Below are 11,533 nucleotides of genomic sequence, written 5' to 3'. Positions count from 1 at the left end.
GCTGTATCTTTAATATCTTTGATGAACAGTCGCACTCCGCTCTGGTTTAGATGTAGGCCGTCATACAGGTGCTGGTAGAGGATCTCTCTATCTGATGTGCCATATGAATGTTTGGTATTCCTGTGCAGGCTTTGGATATTTCAGCATTGATTTTGTTGATCTCATGCTGAGGAACGTAGAGACGGGTAACAGGGTGGATATGGTTAACCTGGCTGTGGGGGCTGCTGAGGTTGCTCTCTCTGCTACCTGTCGCAGTGAGTGAGGTATGTCCTTGTTGTGTGTGAGATCATTAGTCCCAGTGTGAATCAGGATGTGTTCAACACCCTGGAGGTCTGTAGTGGCCAGCTTCTTTATAGCCTTTGAGGTGGTGGGACTCCAAATCATCTTGGATCTTCTGCCTGGGAAGAGACGTTTCATACTGATGTACTTTCCATTGGAATCACACAGAAATATTATTTCTGTGTTGTTGTGTGAAGCAGGTTCTGGCCTCCTTCTCTGGGTCCCCTGGTCTGTGGTGTCCAGAGGGGAGGGGGGAGGAGACATTTGGGGGCGAGAGGCTGAAGATGTCTGAGTGACAGACGGCTCTGGTTTCCTACCCTGGGTCTCCTGGTGTAGGGACTGCTGGGTTTCCTGGTGCAGGGACTGTTGGGTTTCCTGGTGTAGGGATTGTTGGGTTTCCTGGTGCAGGGACTGTTGGGTCTCCTGGTGTAGGGATTGTTGGGTCTCCTGGTGCAGGGACTGTTGGGTCTCCTGATGTGGGGATTGTTGGGTCTCCTGGTGCAGGGACTGTGTTGGGCTGGAGTGGTGGGTCGATGCCAGCTCCTCTATCATTCTCTTGAGTGTTGCTAGCTAACTGTCAGTTTCACAGTAGCAGTAAAATTCTTTTCCTCCAGCTAGCTAGGTAGCAACTTCTTTTGGTAAAAAACTGCATAGAAATCGTAGAAAAGTCTGGTTTTCTTCTCTTAAGTGGTTGAGTGCGCCTTCCAACCACTTGATGTTGTATATTTACGTTGTTAATCAGACACTTTAAAGTGAAAACACAATAAAATAGTGAAAGGTTTCAGGAGCTCATAATCTTTGCTGCCAAGCTCTTTCTCTCTCTCTCCCTCCCCCCTCTCTCCTCTCTCTCCCTTCTCTCCCTCTCTGCATGTCACTAACTCAGCCGTACTGCATGTCAGTAACTCGGCCTCTTCTCCAGAGCCTTTGTGCTCCACTGTCTCGCAGGTTAATTTCTATCACAGCGGTGCCTGGATAGTGTGACGTGTGAGGTTGTGCTGCTGCTGTGGTGTCAAATGCCTCCTGCTGATTCTGTTATCATTAGTCATTAGTCAACTCATCTTGAAGTGCCTGTGCTGTCACCTAAGTACATGCACTCTGTCTGACTGTGTGTGTGTGTGTGTGTGTGTCATACTTCTACTGTTATTGTACATATATGATTATTTTGACATAAGTATACTATCAGATATTAATTCAACATATTGCACCACAATAGCCAGAATTAGAATTATAATATTATTACTTTCATTAATGTTGTTGTAAGCTCCTGTCATTATTGTCTGTCCTGCATCTCTCTTTGTCTCCCCTTCTGTCTCATGGGGTCCTGAGGACAGACGAATGTTGTATGCTGTAAAGCCCTGTGAGGCAAATTGTGATTTGTGATACTGATTGATTGATTGATTGATTGATTGATTGATTGACTGATTGATGTCCTTGTCAGTAGTTTGGTTTTCAGAAGCCATCAAAGTTCTACTCCCTAGTCTTGGGTTTATTGCCAAAAATGACCTTGCGTTATATTGACATAGCTTGTTTTATCAACATTTTGCCTCTCACAAATAGTTCAAAATCTCTACGTGAGCTGGAAGCCGAAAAAGCGTGAAGCCGAGGTCCCAACAACGCTGCTCGCAGCTTTAATTAGGGACCTCGGCTGAAGGGCGAGGACCCTCTTGTTCCTGTAAGGTTTATTATTATTAGGGACATCGGCCGAAGGACGAAACTACTGACGAGGACATCAATCAATCAATCAATCAATCAATATCACAAATCACAATTTGCCTCACAGGGCTTTACAGCATACAACATCCCTCTGTCCTCAGGACCCAATGAGACAGAAGGGGAGACAGAGAGAGATGCAGTACAGACGATTATGACAGTAGCTTACAACAACATTAATGAAAGTAATAATAATATAATTATAATTCTGGCTATTGTGGTACAACATGTTGAATTAATATCTGATGAGTTGACTAATGACTAATGATAACAGAATCAGCAGGAGGCATTTGAAACCACAGCAGCAACATAACCTTACACGTCACACTGTCCAGGCACCGCTGTGATAGAAGTGAACCTGCGAGACAGTGGAGCACAAAGGCTCTGGAGAAGAAGCCGAGTTACTGACATGCAGTACGGCCGAGTTAGTGACATGCAGTAAGAGGACACATGTGAGAGAGAGAGAGAGAGAGAGAGAGAGAGAGAGAGAGAGAGAATATTAACAGTAGAAGTATTTCTATTTTCTCCTGCTTCCCCAGTTGAGCAAACACACACTAAATTAAAGCTGCAAGCAGCGTTGGGCGGGACCTCGCACTCGTGCCGGTTTCAGCCTCCAGCTTATGTCGTCATCGTCAATTATTTGGAAATATCAAACACATTGCCACAAACATCAAAAAATCCTTACAGAGCTGAACGTTTTGATGTTTGAATGCTTTCTGTAGCTGTAGGTATGTATAAGTGATGTCACGATATGCAAATTAGATGAGTGAATTTATTCCTATCAGATTCCTCTTCATTTATTTTGAGGAAGAGATGACAAAAACAACACAAAACAAAATAAATCTACTGTGTAAATATGTTCAAAATGTTGTTTTACTCAGATGTATGAAATCCAATATGGCCGCCGCCTAGTGACGTCACAATATGCAAATTAGATGAGTTAATTTACTCCCATGACAAACTTTGGGTCATGATGAATAGTTTTCTCATTTACAGTATGCCTTTATCTCTCACCACTTTCAAGCCACAGCCTTTTGAAACGTTGAAATGAAAATGGAATATTTTCCTCAATAAACTCTGGCACCTAAAGGGTTAAAATGGAGATTGTGCCCCTGTCATGTCTGCATGTAAGATTTAGACACACACACATCATGTTTCTGTGAGTTTGTGTGTGACAGCAGTTGCCATGGTGATGAAATGGGTGCACCTGGCAGAAGAGAAGAGAGAGAGACAGACAGAACACAGAGAGACCTGTTTTAGTGGAGATTTAACCCCTCGAAGAAGTTCTTCCCATTCCCAAACCGTTGGTCCAATCATGAAAATAATGTGATGATGAGAGAGATAAAGTTATACAGAAGATCTGTTGAGTAGCAGTTGTGCATGTGTGCGTCTTTAAAGCCGATACAATAAATGGTGTAGGAGGAGATGTTTTTTTAAGAGCATGTTTCAGGCGAAATCTTACTTTGAAAGGTCAAATAGCTCACTTCCTGTTGGAATTAGGTCATGGGTGTCAGCGCGTGATTTGTAAGTGAAACACACCAGTTTTGGTTTGATATTTCTACGACATTCCTACGGGCTGCAGTGGCCTGTTTAGTGCACCTAGGTGGCGCTAGAGAGACCATTTTGGCACTTTAGGGGTTAATAATGTGTATTATTATGCACCTGAGGTGCACACACAGCTCATGAGAGCAGATCAGCAAAGACTGTTTAATATGGGTTTTAACTCCTCGAACAAGTTCTTCCCATACCCAAACCGTTGGTCCAATCAAGAAAATAAAGTGATGGTGAGAGACAGCCACTTCTCGTGAACGCATGTGTCGTGTTTTATATTTCTACAGCCAAAAATGTGGTCACCGGAGCGAGTTTAAAATGTGTTGCACCCCCGCTGTTTCCAGAAATTTCTCCTCTGAGTTTACATGGGAGTGAATGAGAAAAAAATTTTCCTACATTTTGTGGTATAAATTGTGTCTGTACAGTGAAAATTGTGGCCATGGCAGTGAGTTAAAGACAAAAGTTTTAGATGATTTTTAGAGCCTTATGGGAGGCCATTTAGGGCAAAACACATCAAAAATCTGCACACACACTTACAGTGTACTCACACACACACTGACGATTGGCACATATGCACCGAAACAGGGCAAAACACATCAAAAATATGTACACACACACACAATTTACACACACACACACACACACACACACTGATAATGGGTACATACGCACCGTAAATAAAGGCTAAGCACATTAAAAAGCTGCATACACACACCGACAATGGGCACATACACACTAAAAACATGCACACACAACCGCACACGCACACACACACACACACTGAGTATTCACACACACTGACAATGGGTACATACACACTATGAAACATGTTTACACACTGAAAACCTGTACACACACAGACATTGAGTATTCACACGGACCACCTTTCACACAGGGGGTAATAGCTTTCTTGTCTGTATGTAAACTTATATTATTGATTGTGAGTCTGTGTGTTTGTGTGTGTGTGTGTGTGTGTGTATGTGTGTGTAAAATAAATTCAGTGCGCCCGGAAGCTCAGGTCAGTGTAACTGGAAGGCACCTGAAACTGCATGTTTACAGGAAGCTACTTCCGATTTTGCCACTTCAAAATATTTTTCTCTATATTATAAATTGTTTATAGGCTATGCTACAGAAACTTCATACTTGAGGGACAATGACACATTGTTCATTATTTTGCGTAAATTTACAATTTCTAAGAACAAACCACCTCACTCGCTTGATATAAAGTTTTACCATGTTTGAGTGTATTTTATTCTGAAAGCTACCACAGGAAGTCATAGTATCTACTCCAGCGTTGGATGCACACTCCCGATTTTGATCATCACAGAGCGGGAAACTTAATGGAGAGCATCAATGGCCGGCGGTAGACAAACTGAGGAGGCTATTGCTATTTTAAGGAGGCTACTGGGTTCACCCGACCTAATAAACTGTCTGGTAAACCAAGACGCCTCTGGAAGTACAAGCAGTAACGTTTCGGTAAACAATGAGAACAATGAGATGAGCATATTGTTTAGGCCAAACCAATGCCTAAATGTGAATATGAGGAGTGAACCGCTCCTTGGACCCGTAGCTGAACAGACCCCGCTCTTTTCACGCCGGGCGATTTAGCGGCTGGGGTAGGAAGGCAAAGAGAAGGTGGGTAACATTAACCACATTAAGTATTATTTTCTGGCCATGAATGTAATAATTAAGTCAGACAACTGTCGGTATTTCCAGACCACGACCGCCATACCACCGCGAAACTCCTTTTTTTAAGGATGTGATACTGCTCTTCAGCCCCGTGACAAAAAAGTCCCAAGGAAAAAAGTGAAGGCACTCTTACATGAAAAGGGCCACATAATAAGTGTGCTACAACTTGATAAAACATGGGACAACAGGACACTGCTGCTCAAACTGCACGAGGCCTTTGATGGGAGAATCCCCTCTGACGTAAGGTGAGTCAATGGCAAGTTAGCATAGCCGAATTCCAGCTAGCTACATAGTTAGCTAAAACTAGAAAATGAATCAGCTAATCTACATCTGACTTGCTAATGCTGCCAGAGGAGGTAGTAGCTTTTCTTTCATTTCATTTATTCTCCAACAGTTTTGTCTGTCATATACACATTGCGTAGTCACTGGAATTGTTTAACTGTTGTTAGGTGGACTTGTGGCAGCTCTAATGGATGTACGAATATATATTTTCAGCTTGGAGATTCTTATGCCTTGTGGGAATAAACTGGTCCCGCCCAGACTTGGCAGAGGCCAGCTTTTAGATGCTTCCATGGTGCACAAGATATTCATTAGATCTCCAGTGTATGTGAGACCGTCAGTGGCCCTTGAGGTAAGCAGCAGAATACAAAACAGGAGAGTCTGAAATTTGTCATCTACATTAATTATTTGCATAAAATCTGAGTTACGTGAGGTAAACTTAATTAAAATGAGTAAAAAAAAAAACGATAAATGCAGTCAATTGCATGTAAATCTCAACAAAGCCATTAAGTTTTAAATTAAGCCCACTAGATGGCTCCCAGCAATATCCTCCATAGTGCCAGCACAATGAATATTTTTTGTCTCATCAGGGAAGTTCAGTTCTTGGTTTTGAAGCATAATTGGCCAGTATTTGCAATATTGCAAGTTAGTAAAAATGTATTCTCCGCCTTGGTTATAATTTGTCTATTATGTGAGTATGTGCAGCAGACTTGGGTAGTAGTAACTGGAAGTGCAGCAGTGGTGCTTGAAGTCAAAGTCGAGTCTAATTTATTGTTGTTTATTTCTTACTCACACAAATTGTCCCGAAGGGCGAAACCTTGAATAAATGGTATATTTTGGAATTGCGACCACATCCTACAGTAAGCTAGATATGCAAAATCATTGCTAGTAAGCAGAGACTCTGTGTCTATAGCCCAGTCACTACTGTCCAATATGTCAGCTCACACATGCAAATGACAATTAGCTGTGTCGATCTTCCTTTGTGAGATTGGTCTATATTGTAACATTTTCAATTAATTATTTTTAATGACAACTGAACATGTAATTACTTGAGGGCTTCAATAGCAACATCGCATCAGAATCCCATTTTTAATGAGATTATCATCAAGGTCCATGCTGACCATTATTTAAACTTTTTTGTCAGCCTGTGATAGAAGAAGACACTGATACAAGCACAGAAGAAGATGAGTGGGTGAAAGAGGAGGATGTATTTGTCCCAGCCACCGCAAATTCCCAGGTTTCAGACAGAAACCCACACGGAGTCCAAACCCGCTCATCCCAGCCCTCCACAAGTGGCCAGACCCTCCATCACTGGCCAGACCCTAGAGTTCAAGTTGATGTTTCAGCAACTGCTAATTCCCAAGTTTCAGGCAGCAACCCAGAAGATGTGCAAACCCCCTCATCCCAGCCCTCCACAAGTGACCAGACCTTAATACAGTGGCAAAATGATTATGGAACTTATGTGAATTTGATAAATGAGACAACAGATGATGAGGATGACGATGACCTGTACAACGCTATTATTGCCAGCGCTGAGGAGAAGACATAAGTTTTTGTTTTTGTTTTTTTTTTCCTCTGGGCAGTAATGGTTACATCATTTGGAGCTGACACATCTTTTCATATGTCAAGGCAGCTTAAGCTTTTGAAAGACATGCACAAATATATATGAAATTAACATTATCTAATGTTGAGCTAAATGAACATAAAGGCTACCAAATTAACTCTGCTGATTAACAACAAGTACTTGTTATCTAATTAAAATACATTTGCTGATGTCATTCTTATTTTTAGGCAGCCAAAAGAACAGGTCCCCATCAGTGAAATACTGGGTGAACTCGGCGACCAAATTGATAACACTCAAGTGTGCAAGTTCAGCATCAATCGTTCTGCAGTCCTCGATGGGGCATTAAGGGGATTCAGACGGCTCTCCTACGACCCAAAAAAGAAGATGTCCATAAAGTTTTCGGACGACAGGGGAACCACAGAGGAGGCTGTAGACCTTGGTGGCCCTCGCAGAGAGTTTCTGCGTTTGTTGATAAAAGCATTGGCAGATTCAGACATGTTTAGTGGACCAGAGGGAAATCTCAACTTGGCTCTAAGTGCTTCTGGTTTATGTACCGGCATTTTTATTTATGATACATGTACGAAGGATGAATTAATTTATCTATTTTCTTTGTACAAAAAGCAGTTATTATGAAAAACACATATTTTTTATTAAAACAACGTCATCCCGTCATAGTTAGTTATTTGCTGGTTTTGTCCTTGAAATTTCACAGGATTACTAATGGAACTGGCCAGGGTGCCAGCCATGTAAATATAATATGAGAAACTCCGCTGTTGTGACTCTTCAGATATTTATCAGCATTTTATGTTTTGCTTTGGCTTGTGAACCTTTTCAGCTGTGCGGGATGACCGATATTTCATTGCTGGCAGAGCAATAGCTGTCGGTCTGGTGCATGGAGGTCCTCCACCTTGTTTCCTCTCAAGAACACTGTTTACCTGTTTAACAGAGGGACCTGATGCATGCTGTCCTGTGCTGGAGGACATCACAGACACTAACCTCTACAGTAAACTAAAAAAGGTTTGTTGCCCAATTTTATTATTTTATTTATATTATGCCTGGTCCCTGGGCTGCTTAAGATGTGCTATCCCTTCTGTGAACCAGATCTCTGAAGCCAAAACACTGAAGGAGCTGCAGCAGTTTGCAGAACCACTCACTGATTACCTAGCCAATGCTGGCTGCTTGAGACCTCTCACAAGCCTGGTGGACAAGGACAAACTGGTGGAAGATGTCCTCATGTTTCAAGTGGTCCAGCGTGTCCGTGGTCCCCTGGAAAGGTACATACTGTCACAGGTTAAGTGTTGACTATACAGTACACATTCAACAGACTGTTAGAATTAATAGTTATTCGTGCAACATGTCTATTTACTGAATTTTGGGCTGTATTTGTTGATAATCTTAATGTAAATTAATTTTGCTCATGACTGATGTTCTCAATCTTCTCACAGTGAATATCCAACAAACATTTTGGCACTCAAAACGGTTCTGAATATCCTGAATATGTCACTTGTATATCTCAAATGATTGTGTAGGTTTTCTGATGGACTGAAAACACTTGGAGTCCTCAAGAAAATAAAACTTCATCCTGAAGCCTTTCGCCCAGTCATGTGCTACAGCCCTGGAACCCTGACTGCTGAAATTATGGAAGAGCTGTTTGACATAAGATGGTCAGAGGTAGGAAGTAACAACAGGGCAGATGAAAACAGGGTGGTAGCCTACTGGAGGGACTACTTGCAGGATGCTGAAGGTGAATAATAACTGCATTGGAATTGGTTCTAGCCTGCTATAAATTTTCAGACAGTTTTTGAATTTGTGCTTAAACTTGACTGGAACTATGGGCATTACAAAATTTGAATTTATGTGTATCCAGCAGAAAATTGAGCCTTCTGTCCTTGTTTTGAGTGTGGTTCCCACCACTAATTTTATTTTCTTTTTGTTATCTGTCAGAGGAGGAAGGACCTGCAAAGCTGGGAGACATCTTGGCATTTGCAACAGGATGTCATGTGGCGCCCCCTGTTGGTTTTTGTCCAGAACCATCGCTAGAATTCCAGAGAGGGAGATACCCAATAGCAAACACATGTATAAACTGTCTCAAAATACCTCTCCATAAGTCCTATGATGATTTCAAAAGAAACATGGACTTTGCAATCCAAAACACTCAGGGTTTTGGAATGGAGTAAAAATTCTTACCATTCATAGTGAGCAACGGTCTTGAGTTCTTGGTGTTCAAAATTATGTCATGCCATACACCTGTTTGGTTGTCTTTTCTGTATTATCACTATTGTTACAGGAGTATATCATTTCTGACATCAGTATTTGCACTTAAAAAAATACAAGTTGCATTTCTTGAAACAATTTGAGTGTTAAAAGTTTTATTACATTAGGACTGAAATTCAAATGTGGTATCAGAACATGTCCACTGTTTTTCATTGTTACTTTGCATTCCATAGTACCTTGTGCTAATGTGAATTTATTGTTTGGACAAAGTAAGTAAATATCTGGCAGTGGAATTTGCAGTTGCAGAGAACGGTCACAAGAAACAATTTGTAGTTGTAGAATTTATCTTATCTCTCAGGAAACAACATAAATTAACTCATTACGGTCATCTTTGTGAGCTTTGATTGATTGATCATTAAGGTCTTACCTCTGAACAGTGCTCACCTCTCTGGCTCTACAATTACAAATCACTTGCACCACATCTCAAAATGATGATTGCCCAAATTTGAAATGAGTTTCTTAATTTGACATGTAGAATATAATTTGTGCACCTGAAGAATTTGAGAGTACTCTTGTATAATGTTTGAGAGAAAACTACAGATTCAGTTATACTCATTTTAATTATTTTGTGCAACTCCAAATTCCATTGTCAGTGATCTTTTGTTTTTCTTTAATAATGTATTCATTGTTGAGTCAGATAAAATCTTAGCAGAGACTGAAAGCCAACCCTTCACCTGTAGGCAACTACTGTTTATTTTCAAGGAAATTTACAAGTGTTACAAATAAATTAATGCCATGGTTACCATCCTCAGTGAATGGATTAATTGACTGGCTAATTTCCTCCATAGTGCTATCATTTACCTGAAAGCTATTTTCAGGAACCTCAACACTGTTGTTGAGCTGGAGCTCAGGTAGGGGTCCGTTGTTGTCAGTCACTGAAGCTTGATTAGTAGTAAACACACTCCTTACAGCTGTGTTGTTCTGTCCAACGTTGGTGATCATACCTTCGTACCACAACTGTAAAGGTGTCCTGTGTCTCTCAGTTCATAGTGCATGATGATTCCATTGGTCTCTGAATTCCCTGACAGCCCTCTGGATCCGTGGTAAATAAATGTAGTGCAAACTAAACGTGTACTTCGGACAAGGAATCAAGTATATTTTCATCCTGCATAAATGTAAATAGGTCAGAATAATGGTATGAAACCACACGATTAAGCTCAGCCCAAAGCCTTTCAATACGTTGATTGTGAACACTTTGACCTGTTATTATACTGCCTCTGTTCAGTCCTCTTTGTCTCAGCATGTATCGAGCCACCTCAGTGTTCTCTGTGCCTCGATCACATCTGACTCGTGATGGTAATCCAAAGTTTTGAACTCCTTCCTTGAATAAGGACGATACACTGGAAGCCCTGTTATTTGTAAGGCACTCAAGGTATATGATTGTCCGACTATACCCGTCCACGCAGCCATGGAACACCATCCTCCAGCTGATAAGCTTATGGTTTCCGTCAATATGCCTGTCAAAATAAAAGTGAGTTAGGATCTGCAGCCAACTTCTGTCAATTTTAACATCATACATTATTGTGTATTTACATGTTTTTATCTTAACTGAAATACTTTGCAATTTTAAGGCACAAGTTTTCTCATTGGATCAATACATTATTCTAGATTTTATTAGGTATTTCATGGACGCTCACCTCTATTAGAACCTTGCATGACCTGATTATATTCTTAAAATTACGTTATCATAAATAGTTACATGCTTATTTATACCATTACTTGTGATAAAGTGAGCAGCCCCCTTTTCCTACGAGCAATAAATCGTCAGCATCACTTAATCATTTTTAAAAGAAGGAGACTTGTTGGGAATTAATCGAGACAACGCTGCACACTGCGTGATGTCACACAACAGTTTTTTTTTTTTTACAAAAAAGTTTTGATGAGAGTTCTGCAGTCAAAATCGTATATGTGTCTGTTTTGCATCAATAAATAAAGTTTTAAAGTAGCAATTAAGTGTTTCCCTGGCAACACTTCAGGATTCGAGTAATTCCTGGAAGAATACGACAAGTGATATAATAGTCCGCTCAGCTGCTAGCAGAGAGCTAATGTTATGCTAGCAAGATTCAAAGTCATGGTCAATTAAATTAGTCAACACTAAATTTAATTTATCAGTATGTTGAACAGGTCTACCTTGCTATCCATTCATGTAATTGTCCCTAAACCAATACAAATTTGGACGAACAAAAT

General features: G+C 40.8%; 1 protein-coding gene across 2 annotated transcripts; it reads left to right on the top strand.

The window, feature by feature from the left end:
- The first annotated feature begins 5,147 nt into the window (after positions 1-5,147).
- On the top strand, positions 5,148-11,134 carry LOC144464978 (G2/M phase-specific E3 ubiquitin-protein ligase). 2 transcript variants are annotated; one of them, XM_078172819.1, is made up of 6 exons: positions 5,148-5,474; positions 6,653-7,616; positions 7,908-8,089; positions 8,174-8,346; positions 8,602-8,816; positions 9,017-11,134. In XM_078172819.1, exons 2-6 carry the CDS (start codon positions 7,457-7,459, stop codon positions 9,247-9,249), a joined length of 963 nt encoding a protein of 320 aa, XP_078028945.1. In that variant the 5' UTR covers positions 5,148-5,474; positions 6,653-7,456; the 3' UTR covers positions 9,250-11,134. The 2 variants fall into 2 exon arrangements, with proteins under 2 accessions (XP_078028945.1, XP_078028944.1); XM_078172818.1 differs by lacking the exon at positions 5,148-5,474 and having other exon boundaries at positions 6,420-7,616.
- Positions 11,135-11,533: the final 399 nt, after the last annotated feature.

Source organism: Epinephelus lanceolatus, chromosome 12 (assembly GCF_041903045.1).
Source record: "Epinephelus lanceolatus isolate andai-2023 chromosome 12, ASM4190304v1, whole genome shotgun sequence".
Lineage (NCBI taxonomy): Eukaryota > Metazoa > Chordata > Actinopteri > Perciformes > Serranidae > Epinephelus > Epinephelus lanceolatus.
This window is presented reverse-complemented; position numbering and strand designations above follow the sequence as displayed.